We start from the raw sequence: 20,872 nt of genomic DNA on the forward strand, positions 1-20,872 counted from the left end.
TGCCCCTATGTTCTTCAACTCGAATGGCATAACTTTGTAGAAGTAAACTCCTCGGCTTTTGATGGATGTCGTATGTTCCTAGTCTTCGGGTGCCATCTTGATTTGGTTGTACCCCGAGAACGTGTCCAGGAATGTGAGGAGCTCATGCCCTGAGGTTATGTCAACTAGTTGGTCGATCCTTGGTAGTGGATAGCAGTCCTTTGGGTACGCCTGATTTAGGTCGGTGTAGTCAAAATACATCCTTCAACTTCCATTCAGCTTTTTAACAAGGACTACATTTGACAGCCATTGGGGATATTTTGCTTCCGCAATGAATCCCGCCGCCAGGGGTCACTCTATTTCGCCGTCTACCACTTTTTTTCAGTCAAGCACCATCTTCCGAGGTCGCTGCTTCATCGGTCGCGCTTAAGGATTGATGTTTAGGTGGTGTTGTGCGACTGCTTGGTTGATCCCGGGCTTGTCTGCTGGTGACTAGGCAAAGATGTTGTTTTTAACTAAAAGGTTGATGAGCTGCTCTCTTTCCTCCTTTGGTAGCCCTGACCCGACCCTGACGACCCTATCTGGTCGGTCGCAGCACAGTGGGACTTCTTGGGTGTGCTCGGTCGGTTTGGGTCGCTGTGCTAGTTTGGCGACGTCTCGAGGGTTAGCAATAGGTTGTTCATGTCTTGGCTTCTTCGGTAATGCGATGAGCACCAGGTAGCATTGTCAGGACTCCCAAGGATCGCTCCTTGCTTCCCCGACCCTTTCTCGTGTCGGGAATTTTATCGCCCGGTGATATGTGGAGATGACTGCTTTGAGCTTGTTGAGGGTTGGACGACCAAGGATAGCATTGTATGTCGAGGGGAGCTCCACCACCATAAAGGTCACCATGACCGTCTTGACTTCTGGGCCTTCACCCAAGGTGATCGGTAGAACGGTCATGCCGAGGGACGAAATGGAATCTCCGGTAAATCCGATAAGTGCCGATTGACGCGGGGCGAGGTCTCTCTTGGTGAGGCCGAGTTTTTGAAAGGCGTCGTAGCATAGGATATCGGCGGAGCTCCTGGTGTCCACCATGATCCTTTTAACCCGAGCATTGCCGATCCTGGCCGAGATGACCAGCGCATCATCGTGCTCTAGGTATTTGGTCTCTCCTATTGGGAAGGTGATCTTGGGCACCAAGGGTTGCCTCGGGCACTTCTCTATGGTTGCTCGGGCATAAGTCTTTCATCCCGCCATGCTATCTCCCCCTACCGTCAGACCACCACTGATCACATCAATCTTCTTCTCGACCGGGCCAAAGGGATGGGGAGACATTTCGCGAGGCCTCCTAATATAGTGCCCTAGATGCCCTCGGCGTATGAGCTCCTCGATTTGATTCTTGAGGTCGCAACATTCCTCGGTATCGTGTCCATAATCGTGATCAAACCGACAATACTTCGAATGATCCCTAAGCTCGCGCGGTGCCTTCATTGGGTTTGGGGGCTTCAGGAGTCCCTTTTCCCTTATATGCAGGAATATCTTGGTCTTGGAGGAATTCAAGGACGGTAGTGGGGGCCTTGAGAGCGTCGCGTTGGGTCAATTGATTCTCCTTCTTGGCGGTATCGGAGGTTGCCCTCAGGTTAGCTCCGGTCGCGGCCTCTTGTTCTCTTCTCACTTTCCCGCCACCAATGCTTCGGTGGCCACGTATTGGTTGGCTCGCTGAAGCATTTCGGGAATGGTCGTAGGGGGCCGCTCGACCAGCGACCAGAAGAACCTAGAAGGTCGGAGTCCCATTAGAAAGGCCTGCATTATCAAGGAATGGTGAGCATCGGGCAGCCCCTGGATTTCAGTGGCAAAACGTGTCACAAAATGAGAAAGTGGCTCGTCGTCCTTTTGACTGAGACCGAGGAGCAGAGCCATGGACGGCCTTGGTCGCATGCTGGCCATGAAGTTGAGCTCGAATTCTTTGGCAAGTTGGTTGAAGGAGGCGATCGAGGCCGATCTAAGGCGGTTGTACCACATCCGAGCCCGGCCTTGGAGCGAGGTGGGGAACGCCCTACACATGAGGGCATCAAAAGTACCATATAGGGCCATATGGGCCCGAAAAGTGGCAACATGTTCCATTGGGTCAGAACCGCCATCATAGGCTTCGAGAACAAGGAGATGGAAGCTCAGAGGGATTGGCTTGTCTTGAACCTCGAGTGTGAAAGGCGATGCTCCTGAAGAGGCCTCTCCGAGCTCCTCCTTGGATTTATGAAACTCATGCTGAACCTCGTCCAGATGCCGATTTACCGAGCATAGTTGTGCGCGGAGGGAGTCCACTGAGTCAGACGATAAGTTGTCGGGCTAGTGGCTACTAGTGCGAAGGCGTTGAAGGCTCCATGCATCGTGCGCGGGCACCAGCTTCGGGTTGAGTCACCACTCGGTCGGGCTCCGTCGCCGTTTGGGCGATGCAGTGATAGTCATTGTCGTAGGCTATCGGGGAGCTAGGGGCGGTGCAGGAAAGGGTGGGGGTTATGCAGGAGCCTGGGGCGACAATTCCCGTTGTGGCGCCGGCTGGAGCGTCGGGAGTTGTTAGGGGGGCGAGACGAGGGGGACGATGGTTTGCATCATCCCCGCCAGAACTTGAACTTGGTGCATCGGGCTGAGGAATGCCTCTACGGAGACGACAGGTTAAGCAGCAACCATTCCCGGGGGCGATAACCTCGGGTCAGTGAACAACCTCCAGTAGCACTGTTGGGTTGCTACGTTGGCTTCCTGTTCAGGGGGAGGTGGGTGTTGCTCCCCGAGCCCGGGGGTTGAGTGGGTCGGGAGGCGATCGTTGCTCGGGCGTTCAGTCAGGTTACCTGGTTGAGGTTGATCCTACGTCATCGGGCCCTCCTTCTTGCACCAATCTGATAGTGATCCTTTACACCATGGCAAAGCAAGCTGGCACGCCTTGGTTCAGTCCCAAGTGCGCAAGATCATCCACGTCGGTGTTCGGTCATCGAGGATCGTAGCCTGGCGAGGTCGGGCTTGGGCTCTGGCTTCAAGGCCTGGGACTCCCTTGGGTTGACCGCCTACTTGGCCTCCAGTCCCTGCACACAGGTCGGGGTTGTTGAATCTCGGATTTTGATGATGAAACCAATCAATATGTGTTTATATTTTAATTTATGTTTTGAGTGACGCGGGATGCTTCGATCAGGATGAGATAATTAAAGCAGGAAAATCATGTTGGGCCGGAGGAACATGTCAGAAGATTGGACGTTAGGCCGGTGGATCGGTCGACGTATCGACAGAAGGCTTCGGGCCGTGGATTCGGGCATCGGGCCAAGAAGAGCGGAGATTGTGCCAAGGATATTGGAGTTGCGGAGTCAACTGGTCGATTGGGCAATAGGCCGCAAGAGAGGACGATGCACCAAAAAATCGAACGAAGCGTCGAGGAACCAATGACATGCCGGACAACTTGATTAGATACTTAGGATTAATTGTCTAGATCGAAGTATATTTTACATATGCAGGATTAACTACAATAGCAAGATATGAAACAAAATGAAGTCCCAAAGTCAAGATTGAGATCACGATGGGAGTTTGAGAGTTCGTCGGAAGTTCGTCGGAAGTTCTGCGGGAACCAGCCGAGAAGTCGCGGAGCTTGCCAGAGAAGCTCGTCGGAACTCGCCAATAAGATCGCTGTGAAGTCCAGGAGTTTGCCGGGAGTCCGCCAGAATATTACCGAGAGTTCATCGAAATATTACCGAGAGTTCGTCGGAGGTTCGACAGAAGATCGCCGGAAGCTCGTTAGAAGAATTGACATAGGGATTTGTTTAGCTTAGAATATGTCTTAGGAATCATAGTTAGCACGTAATTGGGATTGGATTTGGGCCAACCTAATTAGGGTCCAGCTAGACCCATGTAAGAACTGTTTTGGGCCCAAACAATGCCCCAAGAAGACTCACCGTCATGGCACAATCTTTGAGATTGTGTCAAGTAGTGATACTGCCAGTCTGGGCGGTTATACCACTGCTGGCAGGGTGCCAAGCGGTGATACCACCAGTCTGGGCGATGATACCACCCAACACTATGTCCCAAGCGATAGTACCGCCCAAGTCAGTGTCAGCCAAACTGACACTGGGCGGTGGTACCGCCCAACACAAGCGGTGGGACCGCTCGTGCCCGGGGAACCCGGGATGAGATGGTTTTAGGCTCCAAGTTTGAATCAACTTGAAGCCTATAAATACCTCTCTCATCCCTGGTTAAAGCACACAAGCACAGAGAGCAAAAAAGGAAAGAAACGCTATAGAAATCAGTTGAGAAATCCCTCCTCTAGCTTAAGTGTTAGAATTCTATTTAAGAGGGGAGAGTGAGTGCTTGTAAGGGTTGTCTCCTAAACCCGGTAAAATGAGAAGAGGAGTGTAAGAAGGAGGTTAAACTTTGCCTAGTAAAAGAAGATCATTAGTGGATGCTAGTGGCCTCGATGGAAGAGGAATCGGAGGAGTGGATGTAGGTCACGATTGAACGAACCACTATAAACTGTCGTCTTCTCTGGTTTGTATTTTATTCTTGCTATTTACATATTGCAAACTACTTAGATAGTCACTACGCTTCCTTACTCTTCCATGTTATTAACTTTCCGAAATTGGTTTTCAACGTAAACGACTTTTATCGTACGAAGGTTTTTTGAACTGACGTAGTTTTTATCGCTATAATAATTCACCCCCCCCCCCCCCCCCCCCCCTCATAGTGCCGACCCTGATCCTAACAGGGGTCTGGAAAGGGTTCCTGACTTCGACCCCTCCGAAGATCTTGTTAGTACTGAGTGGCTGGCCCAAAAAAACCTTCTTCTTGGTTGACCCCACGAGGGATTTTTATCCTCTCCCTAGGGGACTAGTCGTACCTATCATATTTATTATCATTGGTGCTGTACTCGATCGGCGTTGTCTCAGCATTTGCGGGACGGCACTGTTGGGCTGATGGCCCATATTCAGCCCATGTGGGCTTTATCAGCCCACAGCCCACACCCTCTCTTAACCTAACCCTAATTAAGATTAGGGGGGTGTGGTGGCTGCGTTTTAGAGGCAGATTAAGGCTATAAAAAGGCAGCAACGAGGCAGATCTTTGAGGCCACGGGATTCCAAAGAGAAGAAGGAGATCAAGGCAGAAAAGGAAGAGAAAGAAAGGGAAGAAGACAAGGACAACGCAGAGAGACTGTTCACAATCATCTAGCAGTGTTCTCATCTCAGGTTAGATCAAATCTACAGTAGACTTTTGCTGTGATTACTTGGGGAGGTTTTAGATATTGTGGGCAGTGACGTGATCCTTGTATCCCAGTTATTCTCTTGTGGTTGTTGCTAGGGTTTTGGGCAAGAGATTGAGATTTGTATATTCATTATTCTCATAGTGGATTATCTCTAGTTTGCCCCGTGGTTTTTACCCTTCACATTGAAGGGGTTTTCCACGTATATCTTGGTGTTCTGTTTGATTGTGTTTCCATTTTATTTCGCTGCGTATTTTGGTCTTCTAGTATTTGTTCCTATACAAAGGTTATTCCTCTTTTTATCCCCATCAACTGGTATCAGAGCGGGGTTTTGGTGATTTAATTTTTGTATTTGAACATGGAGGCCAGTAATATTTCTCGCATGATTAGTTTAAATGGAAATAATTGGATGATATGGAAACCAAGAATGGAAGATCTCTTGTATTGCAAAGATTTGTATGGACCTTTGCAGGGGGATAGTGCAAAACCTACAACTATGACAGATGATGAGTAGAAGAGGTTAGATCAAAAAACAATTGGGTTTATGAGACAGTGGCTTGATGATAGTGTCTTTCACCATGTTTCTACTGAAATTTCTGCATATTCTCTTTGGAAAAAATTGGAAAGTCTCTATGAGAGAAAAACAGCTGGCAACAAAGCTTTTTTGATCAGAAAACTTGTGAACCTAAAATATAGAGAGGGTGATTCTATTGCTGAGCATTTGAATGAAATGCAGAGTATTACTAACCAGTTATCCTCTATGAAAATGTCTCTTGATAATGAGTTGCAGGCATTGTTACTTCTCAGTTCATTACCAGAAAGTTGGGAGACACTGGTGGTTTCCCTCAGTAATTCTGCGCCAGATGGTATTGTCACTATGAGTCAAGTAACAAGCAGTTTGTTGAATGAGGAGTTGAGAAGAAAGAGTTCAGCAACATCTCAGAATGATTCACAGTCACTTATCTCAGAGAACAGAGGAAGGTCAAAGTTCAAAAGCAGTTCACGTATGGGTAGGAGCAAGTCAAGATCAAGAAAAGATATTGTTTGCTATAACTGTGGTGAGAAAGGACATTACAAGAACCAATGTAAGCAACCTAAGAAGAACAAGAAAAAGGGAAAAGAAGTGGAGTCTACAGAATCAAAGGATAATACTACAGCTACAGTGCAGGGTGGTGATTATTTGATTTTGTCTCCTTCTGATGATATTTTTTCTTGTGTGTGTCAGGATCTTGAGTGGGTGATTGACACAGGTGCTTCTTATCATGCTACACCTCGGAGGGAGTTTTTTGCTACATACAGGTCTGGAAACTTTGGTGTTGTCAAGATGGGCAACTATAGCACAGCAGACATCATTGGCATGGGTGATATCCACTTAAAGACCAACCTTGGCTGCAAGTTGGTACTTAAGGATGTGAGACATGTGGTTGACTTGAGGCTGAATTTAATTTCAGTTGGAAGACTAGATGATGAAGACTATGAAAGCAGATTTCACAGAGGGCAATGGAAACTCAGTAAGGGTTCTCTTGTTATAGCTAATGGAAAGAAATGTCATACTTTGTACAGGTTGCAGGCTAAAGCTTATGGTGAGCAGTTAAATGCTACAGAGAAAGACTTCAGTATGGAGTTGTGGCATAGGCGATTGGGACACATGAGCGAGAAGGGGCTGCAAACTCTTTCCAAGAGAGAGGTATTACCAGATCTCAGAGGTATACATCTAAACCCTTGTATTGATTGTTTAGCTGGTAAACAACATAGAGTTTCATTTGCTAGTGCTGCTTTGTCTAGAAAAATGCATGCCTTAGACCGTGTTTATACAGATGTATGTGGTCCTTTGAGGACAAAAACTCCTGGTGGATCTGTTGATGTTCTTGGTATAAGTGGTGCACTTTATTTTGTCACTTTTATAGATGATTTTTCTAGGAAAGTTTGGGCCTATGCTTTGAAGACCAAAGATCAGGTTATTAATGTCTTTAAAGAGTTTCATGCCAGGGTTGAAAGGGAGACAGAAAGGAAATTGAAATGCATAAGATCAGATAATGGTGGTGAGTATACAGGATTGTTTAATGACTATTGCAGGTCACATGGAATCCAACATGAGATGACAGTTCCTGGTACACCTCAGCATAATGCAATTGCAGAGAGGATGAACCGCACCATCATGGAAAAGATCAGATGTATGCTTTCACAGGCCAAGCTACCCAAAAGGTTTTGGGATGAGGCTTTGAGGACTGCAGTTGATGTGATCAACTTATCACCATGTACAGCCCTAGATGGTGATGTTGCAGAGCATGTATGGTCAGGGAAAGATGTTTCCTATAGGCATTTGAAAGTGTTTGGTTGTCGTGCATTTGCACATGTTCCAGATAATGAGAGGTCCAAGCTGGATGGTAAGTCTAAAGAATGTATTTTTCTTGGTTACTCACATGATCAGTTTGGTTATAGGCTTTGGGATCCAGAAAAGCAGAAGGTGTTCAGGAGCAGAGATGTGATCTTCTTTGAGGATCAAACCTTTGAGGATTTGAAGAAGAAGGCACCAACCAAGACTTCTGCAGAAGGATTAGCAGATTGTGACCCAGTTACTCCTCTAGTATATCAGGGTGATGGGGGAGATATACAGGAAGATGGTGTAGAACCTGATATTGATCTACCTGTAGGACATGTTGAGCAAGAAGAAGTAGGAGAGCAAGTTCCCGCAGAACCTCAGTTGAGAAGATCTTCTAGACAACGTCAACCTTCCAGAAGATACTCTACAGATGAGTATGTGATGCTTACTGATGCAGGTGAACCAGAGAGTTACCAGGAAGCAGTTGAGAGTGAGCAGAAAGAGAAGTGGTTAGCTATGCAGGAAGAGATGGATGCTCTTCAGAAGAACCACACTTATGATTTGGTGCTGCTACCAAATGGAATGAAGGCCTTGAAGAACAAGTGGGTTTTTAGGTTGAAGACTCAAGAATATTGTTCTCAACCAAAGTACAAAGCTAGATTGGTTGTGAAAGGCTTTGGTCAAAAGAAAGGTATTGACTTTGAAGAGATATTTTCTCCTGTTGTTAAAATGTCTTCTATTCGTGTTGCTCTTGGTATTGCTGCTAGCCAGGACTTGGAGGTTGAGCAGTTAGATGTGAAGACAGCTTTCCTTCATGGTGATTTGGAGGAGGAAATTTATATGGAGCAACCAGAAGGCTTCAAAGTCAAAGGTAAAGATAATTTTGTCTGCAAGTTGAAGAAGAGCTTGTATGGGCTAAAGCAAGCTCCAAGACAGTGGTACAGAAAGTTTGATTCATTTATGACAGAAAATGGATACAAAAGAACGGCTTCAGATCATTGTGTGTACATCAAATGGTTTGGTGAGGATTTTATTATTCTCTTACTTTATGTTGATGACATGCTTATTCTTGGGAAAGATATGTCTAAAATTGACAGGTTGAAGAAGGAAATGAGTGAGTCTTTTGCAATGAAGGACATGGGGCCAGCAAAGCAAATACTAGGCATGCAGATTTCTCGTGACAGGAAAAACAAGAAGATTTGGTTGTCACAGGAGAAATACATCGAGAAGGTATTGGAAAGATTCAGTATGAGCAATGCTAAGCCAGTTGGTTCTCCTCTTGCAGGTCACTTCAAGTTGTGCTCAGAACAGAGTCCGTCAAGTGATGAGGAGAAGGAGAAAATGCAAAAGGTTCCTTATGCTTCAGCAGTTGGAAGTTTAATGTATGCAATGGTATGTACGAGGCCAGACATCGCATATGCAGTGGGTGTTACTAGCAGATTTCTTGCAAATCCAGGCAAAGAGCACTGGGCAGCGGTGAAGTGGATTTTTAGATATCTCAGAGGGAGCTCTAAGGTTTGTTTAAGATTTGGAGGTGGACCACCTGTGTTGACAGGTTACACAGATGCAGATATGGCCAGAGATATAGATACGAGGAAGTCTACTTCAGGTTATGTACTTACTTTTGCAGGGGGAGCTGTGTCATGGCAATCCAGGTTACAAAGGTGTATTGCTCTCTCCACCACAGAAGCAGAATATATTGCTGCTACAGAGGTATGCAAAGAAATGTTATGGATGAAAGAATTCTTACAAGAATTGGGGCTGAAACAGGAAAATTATGTGGTGCATTGTGACAGCCAGAGTGCCATCCATTTGTGTAAGAACCCAATGTTTCATTCCAAGTCAAAGCATATAGATGTCAGATACCACTGGATTCGAAATGTATTTGAAGAGAAGCAGTTGCAGCTTCAGAAAATTCATACAGATGACAACGGAGCAGACATGTTGACGAAGACCTTACCAAAAGAAAGATAGGAGATATGCCGACAGTTGGTCGGCATGGCTTCACATTGATGAGTCATGGGACAGCCTCCCTTATGGGCTGAAGGGGGAGGTTGTTGGGCTGATGGCCCATATTCAGCCCATGTGGGCTTTATCAGCCCACAGCCCACACCCTCTCTTAACCTAACCCTAATTAAGATTAGGGGGGTGTGGTGGCTGCGTTTTAGAGGCAGATTAAGGCTATAAAAAGGCAGCAACGAGGCAGATCTTTGAGGCCACGGGATTCCAAAGAGAAGAAGGAGATCAAGGCAGAAAAGGAAGAGAAAGAAAGGGAAGAAGACAAGGACAACGCAGAGAGACTGTTCACAATCATCTAGCAGTGTTCTCATCTCAGGTTAAATCAAATCTACAGTAGACTCTTGCTGTGATTACTTGGGGAGGTTTTAGATATTGTGGGCAGTGACGTGATCCTTATATCCCAGTTATTCTCTTGTGGTTGTTGCTAGGGTTTTGGGCAAGAGATTGAGATTTGTATATTCATTATTCTCATAGTGGATTATCTCTAGTTTGCCCCGTGGTTTTTACCCTTCACATTGAAGGGGTTTTCCACGTATATCTTGGTGTTCTGTTTGATTGTGTTTCCATTTTATTTCGCTGCGTATTTTGGTCTTCTAGTATTTGTTCCTATACAAAGGTTATTCCTCTTTTTATTCCCATCAGGCACTGTACTCGGTCAATGCCGCCTCGACCCTTGCGAGACGGCGTTGTACTCGATGGGTGCTGTCCCGACCTTTGCAGGACGGTGCTGTAATCGGTTGACGCTGTCCCGGCCCTCACGGGATAGCATTGTATTCGACGGGCACCGTTCCAACCTTTGCGGGATGGTGTTGTACTCGGTCGGCACTATGCCGACCCTACCTTTGTGGGTCGGTGCGATACTCGTTCGGCACCATCCCGACCTTTGTGGGATAGCGCTGTACTTGGTTAGCGCCATGCCGACCCTGCCTTTATAGGTCAGTGCGATATTCGTTCAGCATTGTCTCGACCTTTGCGGGACGGTACTGTACTTGGTCAGTGTCGTGTCGACCTTGCCTTTGTGGGTCGATGCGATACTCGTTCGGCGCCATCCCAACCTTTGCGGGATGGCGCTGGTCAACATCGTTCGACCTTTAGGGAATTGGTGTTGACCGAAGGGTATAATCCAGCGTGATGTCGTTGATGCTAATATGACTAAGAATAGTGGTTGGAGGTAGAGTCCCCAGATATACCCTATCATCTTGGTAGGGAATATCTCACCTGATAATGATATGATTGTCTTGGTAGGGAAGCCGTGTCAAACGCATACTTATTATCATCGCCCACTTGCTTGACTTCTATGACAAAGAGGAAGATGAAATTGGTGGTGGTGGGGCAAGAGGGTTAAAGAAAAGAAGATGACACCACCCCTGAAGAGGGCATCGTTGCTATTAATATTTTCTTTTATGTGTATTCGATGTCTTGTTTTCCACTGGACATAAGAAAGTTCGATAATGTATTTGTTTCTATCTTAATAGCAATAATTTGAATTTCGTTTTTTAAACAAAAACTCGAATCATAAGTTAAAATTTAAGAAAGAATCGAGTTGTATATATCACATTCTTTTTTCTCCATCTTTTTATTAGTGATTTGTGTATGAATTTTTTATCACCATCTTTATATATATAAAGGGTTATATGTTTAATTAAATTTAAAATATTTAAATTTTTTATTAAAATTTTTAGGTCATTTTCTACATCTGCTCATATGATTTCAACTTTCTATCACATCTTATCCGGAAACGTTACATAATTATTATTCACAAATAAAATTATTATTTTTAAAATAAATTTATTTTTATTTTTATATATTTAAATTTCACATAGGTATATATATCTTGTCAAATTTAGAAATTTTACTTATTTACATTATAGTTATTATCCATCAACTAACTATCATTTTGCAGTTAGTTAAAACCATAAATGACTTAAATATTTGTTGAAAACTTATTATTGAAATAAAGATCAGGAAATATAATTAATTCTAATTATGGTTAGAAGATACTTTATTTTGGATGAATATTAACCGCAGAATTATTTGTAAGAGAATCTTAACGTAGGGATATAATGAATATTAATGGGAGAATTTGTAGGTTTTCTTCTCTTTTAATCTGATTTAAGATCACCAACTCTATTGCAGGTGACACGCGAGGGAACTGGGTCGCCTACCGTGGGTCCCCTAATTCGACACGTGGACGTGTTTCATTCGCTAGGTTACCTTCCTTTTGGGTCACTCACCGTCCCCATCTTATCCCACCTTAGGTATGTAAAAATCACTCCGCATGCCATCGACACGTGGACTAACGTTCCGAGAGAGCCTTACGAACATAAAAATCCGAACACGAAGACGAAACAATAATAGAAGGCTTCCTCGGCACGCCCACGTGTCACCCACGCGTGCTGCATCCCTTTACATGGCAACGGTATCCTTGGTTGTTTTGTGGGCGGCCTACCAAAGTAGGTATCATTAGGATTTTGATGTTAGTCTCGTAAGAGCAACGCTGGTCCAAAGCGTATAGGCTTGCTGATCCAATTATCGTTAGCCACGTGTGGCATTTCCTCGCCGCAAGCTGCCCTCGCTTCGCCATTCCAACTCCCTTTTCTGCGTCTCCCTCCTCCTCTTCGATCTCTTTGCTCGACGAGGGAGATAGAGCGAGGCGATGAAGTCCAATTCCGCCGATGGATCGCCGGCAAGCGACAGCGGGAGCCACGCGTGTCTTGATGGCCCCATGAAGGTCATCATCGACACGGATCCCGGGATAGGTGCCCTCCCCTCCCCTCCCCTCCTCTTCGTCCTGATGTTTATGGCTTGATGTTTCGTTCTTCGTTCCGATCTTTTTGTCTATCGAGTATTTTTTCTGTATGTGCGTGCCTGGATGTAAAGGGGAGCTGCTTGAATCGACGGAGCAGGTTTTAGCGCATAAGTTGATTTGATCGTCCTCCCCTCTGCTTCTCGACGAACTGTTAAAGGGCCAGATTGGTTCCCTCGATAGTTCTCGATTCCTCGAGTAGATTTTGTCCACTGCGTGATTCAAGATCACGCTTACTCCATCTTTCGTCCAATCACTTCCTCGATCCGTTTCATTAGATGATGAATAAGGAGAAGATACACTGATTACATACATACCTGCTTTTATGCTTTTTACTGTACATGGTCATGGTGAAAGATACACTTCATACCTGTGGAATACATGTGTTTAATTTGGTTGCAGATGACAGTATGACCATATTAATGGCGTTTCAATTACCAGAGATTGAAATCTTAGGTCTGACAACAATATTTGGCAACGTGCGCACCGAAGATGCCACTCGCAATGCCTTGCTGTTGGTACTCTCCTCCCACTTCATGATTATGTTCTTGTTTTCCTTTCACATCTGTCTTTACTTATAATCTGTAATGTTGAAATCCGATAGTGTGAGATCGCAGGACACCGTCAAGTTCCAGTAGCAGAAGGAAGCCATGAACCTTTAAAGGTAGCGATCGTTGTCATAATTCTTGTTGATGACTGCCTATATTTGATGCATGACTGCATAACGCACTTACCTCGAATGATTAGTATTCTGTATTCGTATTGCTTGTTGGCAAAAGATAAACTGCATATTTAGTGCCTCAAATTGTAGGGTGATTCCTCACCGGGACATCAACATATGTTCACGTCTTCATCTATATGAAGAACCTTAACCTTAACAATTGCTGGATTCTTTGATGTCTTCTCATTTCCATAGTGAGAATGCACAGTGAAAGAGGAGTTACTAAGCATTCGGGCCTGTGTACACGTAGTTTGGTATGAATCAGAACCTTCTCAGTAACAAGAACCACATGGTTTGATCTTATATCATGTTTAATTTAACCAAACCTGCTTTTTATTCGCATTGGCGTAATTAGATTGTACTAGGAGTTGCATGTTTGAACTCTATTTAGCTGCAACAACTGGTAAGCGTGCTTTTCTATTTCCTGTAGGGAGAAGAGCCAAGTATTGCTGATTTTATTCATGGATCTGATGGGCTTGGCAATATATTTCTACCGCCACCGGTGGGAGAAAAGATGGATAAAAACGCATCAGAGTTTTTGGTTGAGATGGTTTCTCAGTACCCTGGTGATGTAACCATCCTTGCATTGGGTCCTTTAACAAACTTAGCGTTGGTAAGCATCTGTCGAGATGTTCAGAAGACCGACTTTTACGAACAAGGAACTAAATTTGCCTGATCTGTGTTTTGATTGTATGACTAGGCTATCAAAAGAGACCCTTGCTTCGCAAGCAACGTGAAGAAAATAGTTATTCTTGGCGGGGCCTTCTTTACTGCTGGAAATGTCAACCCGGCTGCCGAAGCAAATGTAAAGTATTTTTCACATGAATTATGCATTGATTATTTGGTTTTATCTGTTATTTATGTCAGTAAAAAAATGCAATGACCGAGAACTCGTCAGTAAATCACCTATGGCTTTTTTCTTACACATTTTCCATTACACCTACATAAACTGGGCGTGCTAGTCTGCTTTATTTTGACCATAACTTGCGAGCATTCTTTTGAAACCTTTCCTTAATTCTTACAAATTATCTCCATGCTTTCTATAGGTCTCTACAGGATTTACCGTAATTTTTTTGAAGTCTATTAATGAGATGGAACCTAATATCTACTAATTCTTTATACCGAGATACTGCTTATGCTGCTGACAATCGAGATCTCATTAATGATAAAAAAAAATGATGCTTTTACTGAGATATCTCCAGCTAAAGACCCGTCCCACTGAAAAGTACTTAATGAAGAGCTAATTTCATCGACTCACTATCCTACCAAAGCTATTACTTTATAAATTATAACTTTCATCCGAATGTTTGTAATATCTTAATTAGTTTCACATCTGAAATAGATAAGAATAAAATTAACTTATAAAGATTTGATGAGTATATTATTATCAATTTCAATCTAAGCATTTTGACTTATAAGGATTTGATGAATGTGTTATTATTAATTTCAACCTAAACATTTTAACCAGTGATTTGTGCCAAATGAAGTTGATAGGTCAGTTAGCTTATCAAGCTTGGATCATGACATTTGGTATCCAGAGAACTCATCACGAGAACCTCAAGCTCGTAAAAAGAATTATAAATTATAACATCCCGATCACTTCAAGTAGAGAAGACTAAGATTGACTTATAAAGATCTAATGAGTGTACTACTATCAATTTATAATATGCTTGTTTTATTTTCTAAAGAGGATATGAGATCTCTAGTTCATTCACAATTGAGCCTGTTTTGTTTGTTGAATAGCTAGCATGGATTTGGTAAGGTTCTAAACATCTTCTACCCTGATCTTGCAGATTTATGGAGATCCAGAGGCAGCTGACATTGTCTTCACATGTGGAGCAGACATAACTGTTGTGGGAATAAACATTACGACTCAAGTCAAATTTACAGGTATTAAAGCTGATGTTCCTCTCATCCTGCATTTACGAACATAAACTGAGCGGTCTACGATTTCAGATGCGGATCTATCTGAGCTAAGAAACTCTAAAGGAAGGCACTCGCAAACCATAAGTGACATGTGCAAATTCTTGAGAGACTGGCACGTCCAGTCTGAGGGTGTTCATGGTAGATTACCATTTTCCACGCACTCTCTACTTCACTTCAAATGACACTAGGGATATATATAAAAAATGACAGCTATTATTAGTGCAGGTATTTTCCTGCATGATCCTGTCAGTTTTGCGGCATTAGTCCGCCCAGATCTCTTCACGTTCAAAAAGGGGGTCGTGAGGGTGGAAACACAGGGTATTTGCATGGGCCACACACTAATGGACGATGGATTAAAAGAGTAATGCTCTACCAGCTTACGTTCAATCATCTCTTAACAGTCTTATTTCTCCACTTACCCTAAAGTACTTATCTTGCAGGTGGATCACGAGCAATCCTTGGACAGGCTATACACCTGCATCAGTTGCATGGACAGTCGATGTGCCCGGGGTTCTATCTTTCATCAAACAACTACTGATGAAACCGTGAACCGAAAGGATCATTCACGAAGTTGATTTCCTTTGATAGGCAGAATCCAAATACTGAAATGTGTAAGATATAAAACTCTAAATAGGAAGGTGTCTATTAATAAATTTTCTTTCAGTAAACAATCTCTATGATTGTTTGCCTCACTGAATGGTTCTAATAAAAGTTTGGGCATTAGCAAGCCAGCATTACAGAATGAATCTTTTCACAGGTTTGTGGCAATCCCTGTCATATGAAATGTTCGGCCGTGCGCACCCAATAAAGAGGAGATCCGCCCGATCAGTTGATAGGAAAGATAGGAACATCAATATAGTAGATACGAAAGATAGGAACATTAATATAGTTGATAGGAACGAGTTGACTATTAATATAGTTGATCGGAAAGATAGGAACATTAATATAGTTGATGAATTGTTGGTATGAAACTCTCTGTTCTTTGTTGTTTTCTTCAATAAATTTGATCTATAAAACATACCACAATTAAGGGCAGAAATTAACAAAAACAGAAGTCAGTTATTTGATTACTCTATACCACTGATTAGCTAAGCCCTACTATCAACCTCACAGATATTGTCTGATGTGGTAAGTAATACGCCTTGGTTTTCGTCATCCAAAATTTCTTGTTTAGGCAGTTCATATTAGTTTGGATCTAAGATTTCAATTTCCCCCTGTTTTGGCTCTTAATGGATTTGATAATCAATGAAAGTTGAGGATATAATCATAGAGTTATAAGATGATCAGTGATTAGCACATACACTGAAAGTTTAATTAGCATCACTCGTAAATTTAGCAAGTTGCAGTAAACACTCAACTAAGATAAACCACAGGATTTACACTAAATACTCAGAACTTTAACAAGCATGCAAAGCTCTTTCCTAATGCAAGATTACTGGATTACTAGAACATGATGCCTTAAGGCCAAAAGGACTCTAAGCATCAAAAGAAAGAGCACAGGAAATACCTACCAAACACATCCTCAACATGTAAATATAACTCTAATTAACAGAAAGAGAGAATAATAGGAGGCATTACCAATGTCAGTATTTGTTGTCCTTCACATTGAGGCTCTCTGAGACGCCTTCTCCTTTGACAGCATCTCCCTTGTAGGCACCGAACGTCGCCTCTGAGTTAGCCTTGCACCTCGAGAAGAAAGCAGCCCTTGCCTTCTCCACGTTTTCCTCCTTCCCAGCCAACGTCTTCAATGTGCTCTGCTGCAGTGCTCGGCCAAAGGAGAAAGAAAGCGACCATGGCTTCTTCCCTTTAAGCCAGTCATGGCGTTCAGGTTCAGAGTAGCCTCTTCCCCGCTCTGCTCACCAGAGAGGAACACAATGACTGGCACTGCTGCCGGCACAGTCCTTAGCAAGGTGCGGACTGTGTAACTCCGCCACTACCTCCGGTGCCACTTTCGCTGCGTCCAACCCTGGTGTCACCATGTTTGGCTTCGGCGGATACCCTTCCAGGAGGACATGGTGGCCATTTAGTGCTTTGTAGCAGGCAGCAAGCACCCTCTGTGTCACCTCAGCACACCAATTAATATCACGAGGTCTATTCATTGACATCATTTAGTGTCGCCACTTGGCAAACCGAACGCCTGCTTCATAGTACTTGGCACAGCACTTGCCGAGGTCATCGTGTCCTTTGGTACTGGTCTCACCATTGGTGCCGGCAAGTTCAACAGTGCCCTTGTCCACCTTAATACCCGGAAGGACACCTCCTTCCTTCAAGACCTCAATAAACGCTTCCCGTCGACCCTCTTCTGGTACAAGTTCTCTTCAAAGAGGATCACACCACTGATATACTAGAGGGCACCAGGGGTGCAGAAGAGGAGCTCACGTAGTGCACAATGGTTGGCTTCGACATTGCTGCTAGTCAGACGCTTACCAGTTTTTCCCGTGGACCCATCAGCTGCGATAATCCCCTTCCCCGGGGTGCCAATGTTCAGACATTGTTAGATAGCTGATCTGCAGATGCTTCAAATGCATTTGGTTGGGAAATCACATCTTATTGTTTATCTGACAAGTAAAAGTGGTGCAATTCTACGCCACCATCAAATCCATGAAATAGATCCCATGTGATATAGCATATTTCAGCCACGGCATAAAGACTCGATATGGCATTCCTAAGTCAACGTGTCGTGCAGAGCCTACTCAACATCATAAGCCCGAGGTCACTCAGTTGCCTAACGCCTTCCCTCTACATTCCGCTCCAAGCCATACGAGACAGCGCGACCATGTACTAGGCCACACAAGAGGCAGAAAGCAGCGAACGAGACTAAATCGAGTAGACCATATGGTGCCTGCACCCCATGTACGAGCCGACTGCCTGAGGCATCAGCGGGCATTAAATACCCACGTACGACAACGACCGAGGATCATTAAGGCTGCTACGACTACACGTAGGGGGGGGCGTCTGGTACACACCCACATTCCAACTCTCCCATTTCCAACTCCTGCTAATTTAAGCATCGAAGGGATCGAGTCAAGAAGTCCCTTCCTGACGTCGACTTGTATACGGGAACCCGACAAACAACGAAAGGAGTGGTCTTCAACCTGCAACCTGGCGAACCTAGCTCACAGCCTTTTAACCCGACTCCAAGTTAATACTCTCTAGCTCAGAGATCGCACTGGTGATCTTGCGCACTCGGGACGGGCCAAGCCATGCTGACACCTCAGCCATGACATAAAGGTGCAAAACATTTTTTACACTAGAAGGAGGGCCCGATGTCGTAAGAACGCTGGCCATCGACTAGCATATGGTCCAGTAGACAACTATTACCCATGCCTACGATTTGGCTAGCTTCTTCCCCTACGCCTTAAGACTACTATGATCGGCCGACAACCCAGAGCGTCGAACATGATCGAGAGGAACAAAGTCGCTGGAGCCCACCTAGAAGACCTCGATGAGATGGCCCGAACACTCGGAAGGTTCTGTAGGTATCTCAATCCCGCCATTTTGATCCCCAGAGTCAGCTCGAGCGAGCTCCTTGGCTTCGTCATTCGCTAGACGGGTGCAGACACAAATCCCCAAAAGATTCGGGCAAGGTGTAGCCCCCTCAGTTGGTTAAGGAAGCCCAGTGACCCACCGGAAGTGGACTACCAAAAAGCCTTCAAAAGGCTAAAGGCGCACCTTGTCAAGCCACCTGAGATGACTTTCAGAGGTTGACAAATTGGCTGATGCCAAGAGGGGGCGAGTCGGCCCCGTCCTACAGGGACCCGATGCCCAGCTACACAAGTGTGTGCTACATTCCGGATTCAAAGCCACCAACAACAAGGTTGAGTACAAGGCACTACCGTTAGCACTCCGACTGGCCTTGGACCTACACGCGGAGGAGCAAAAAGTCTTCAACGACTTACTGCTAGTGACAATAGTGTCAACGGAGACGACGAAGAGCGAGATTCAACCATAGCGAGATACCTATTCGAGGTATGTCAACTTGGTGATAATTTCCAACACCTTTCAGTGACCAAGGTTCCCAAGGTGGAGAGCCCGCAGACCAATATACTGGTCAAATTGGGCCCCAGTGCATGGTGTTGGTGTCAACAACTTTAAGCCGCGGCCTCAGGGCCAACACGGTTGAGTTCAAGTCCGAATGAGTGGGGATCTCTCGGGATTACCCTTGAGAGTGCTAAGGTAGCCGAGTGCGCTGATCCGGTCTCGACGGGGCAGACGTTTCCTCTAGGAGGGAACTCCTCACCTGGGTGCGCGGTGGAGTGGCGTTCCATCTCTGTCCCTACATACAGGTCAGGTCGGGAGAGCTCGACCCGACCCCTCCGACGGTCAAGTCAGTCGATAATCTTAGGAGGCTTTTTCTCCCTCTTTTTTTTCTCTCACTCATTCCGAACGCGAGGGTTTTTATAGAGAAGGTCACCGTTGTTGATGTGCCCGCTTGCAGGGAGCAGGACCATACTTGGGAAGGCGTTTGACTCCGGCGTTGGGGTTGCGTGAAGGACCGAGCTCTTGCAGAATGGCGACGTGCCTCGGTCGATGTTCTGGTCTGCCTCGGCCCAGTGCTGTTAGGTCAGACCGAGGTAGATGACCCATGTGTCTCCTAGGTTCATGTGACACAGGAGACGTCACCCAGGAGCAAGCGACGTCAGTTTGCGTTCCATCATTATTATTACCCTCATCATTCCCCCCCCCCTTGAAGGAAGCCATGTGTCGGTCATTGCTGGGGGGGTCCGGGGCGTGGCTTCTGTTTTCAGTGGTCGTTCCCATCGATTCACCCTCGGGTCAGTGTCAGGAAGGTTTCCAGAGGATCGCGATGGTCGGTTGCTAGCCCGTTCATCCTATACGACGTGTGACCGAGGGGTATGACTTGGGCAGGGCGGAAGACTCGGATGAGCGGATGGTGCCGAGGTGTAGGAATCATGTGGTTTGCGACCGAGATATGCAGCTCGAGTGGGCAGGTCGCGTAGAGATGGACCCGGGCAGATGCAGCCGAGGGACACGGCTCAGGTGGGCAGGCTGCGCAGAGGTGGACTCGGGCAGAATGCAGCCGAGGGACACGGCTCAGGTGGGCAGGCCGCACAGAGGTGGACTAAGGCAGAATGCAGCCGAGGGGCATGACTCAGGCGAGTAGGCCGCGTAGAGGTGGACTCAGGCAGAATGCAATCGAGGGACATAGCTCAGGCGAGCAGGCCGCGCAGATGTGGACTCGGGCATACTGCAGCCAAGGGACACGGCTCAAGCAGGTAGGCCGCGCAGAGATGTACTCGAGCAGAATGCAGCCGAGGGACATAGCTCAAGTGGGCAGGCCGCATAGAGGTGGACTCGGGCAGAATGCAGTCGAGGGACACGGCTCAGGCGGGCAGGCCGCGCAGAGGTGGACTCGGGCAGAATGCAGCCGAAGGACACAGCTCAGGCGGGCAGGCTGCGTAGAGGTGGACTCGGGCAGAATGCAACCGAGGGACATGGCTTAGGCAGGCAGGTCGCGCAGAGGTGGACTCGAGCAGAATGCAGTCGAGGGACACGGCTCAGGAGGGCAGGCCGCGCAGAGGTGGACTCGGGCAGAATGCAGCCGAGGAACACGGCTTAGGCGGGCAGGCCGCGCAGAGGTGGACTCGGGTAGAATGCAACCGAGGGACATGGCTTAGGAAGGCAGGTCGCGCAGAGGTGGACTCGGGCAGACTGCAGCCGAGGGAAACGGCTCAGGCGAGCAGGCCGGGTAGAGGTGGACTCGGGCAGACTGCAGCCGAGGGGCTGCTTGGAGCAGCAATCTGACATGCGACGTGGGTGGCCAAGTATGTCTTCGTCTGTGCGGGAGGGCAGGCGACGATCCCTCGCGTCGAGTCGTCGACTTCCGGGAGTCGAAATTAAGGAGGCCGTGCCTTGATATTC

At 45.9% G+C, this 20,872-nt stretch overlaps 1 protein-coding gene and 1 pseudogene across 1 annotated transcript; one reads left to right on the forward strand and one right to left on the reverse strand.

Annotated features, from left to right (window-relative positions):
- The first annotated feature begins 12,057 nt into the window (after positions 1 to 12,057).
- LOC103971390 (probable uridine nucleosidase 1) lies at positions 12,058 to 15,731 on the forward strand. The gene is made up of 9 exons (XM_009385397.3): positions 12,058 to 12,295; positions 12,745 to 12,860; positions 12,947 to 13,006; positions 13,494 to 13,676; positions 13,764 to 13,868; positions 14,857 to 14,953; positions 15,020 to 15,127; positions 15,215 to 15,350; positions 15,430 to 15,731. Exons 1-9 carry the CDS (start codon positions 12,193 to 12,195, stop codon positions 15,536 to 15,538), a joined length of 1,017 nt encoding a protein of 338 aa, XP_009383672.1. The 5' UTR covers positions 12,058 to 12,192; the 3' UTR covers positions 15,539 to 15,731.
- An 841-nt stretch (positions 15,732 to 16,572) lies between these two features.
- Positions 16,573 to 19,257, reverse strand: LOC135652991 (fructose-bisphosphate aldolase 1, cytoplasmic-like; annotated as a pseudogene).
- Between the last annotated feature and the right edge of the window lie 1,615 nt (positions 19,258 to 20,872).

This window comes from Musa acuminata, chromosome BXJ3-11 (assembly GCF_036884655.1).
Source record: "Musa acuminata AAA Group cultivar baxijiao chromosome BXJ3-11, Cavendish_Baxijiao_AAA, whole genome shotgun sequence".
Taxonomy (NCBI): domain Eukaryota; kingdom Viridiplantae; phylum Streptophyta; class Magnoliopsida; order Zingiberales; family Musaceae; genus Musa; species Musa acuminata.

Excerpts from the sequence above, each read along its gene's own strand:
- LOC103971390 (XM_009385397.3), top strand. The coding sequence starts at position 12,193 with ATGAAGTCCAATTCCGCCGATGGATCGCCGGCAAGCGACAGCGGGAGC. Across the intron at positions 13,869-14,856 it reads ACCCGGCTGCCGAAGCAAAT|ATTTATGGAGATCCAGAGGC; the intron begins GTAAAGTATTTT and ends CTGATCTTGCAG. Across the intron at positions 15,351-15,429 it reads ATGGACGATGGATTAAAAGA|GTGGATCACGAGCAATCCTT; the intron begins GTAATGCTCTAC and ends CTTATCTTGCAG.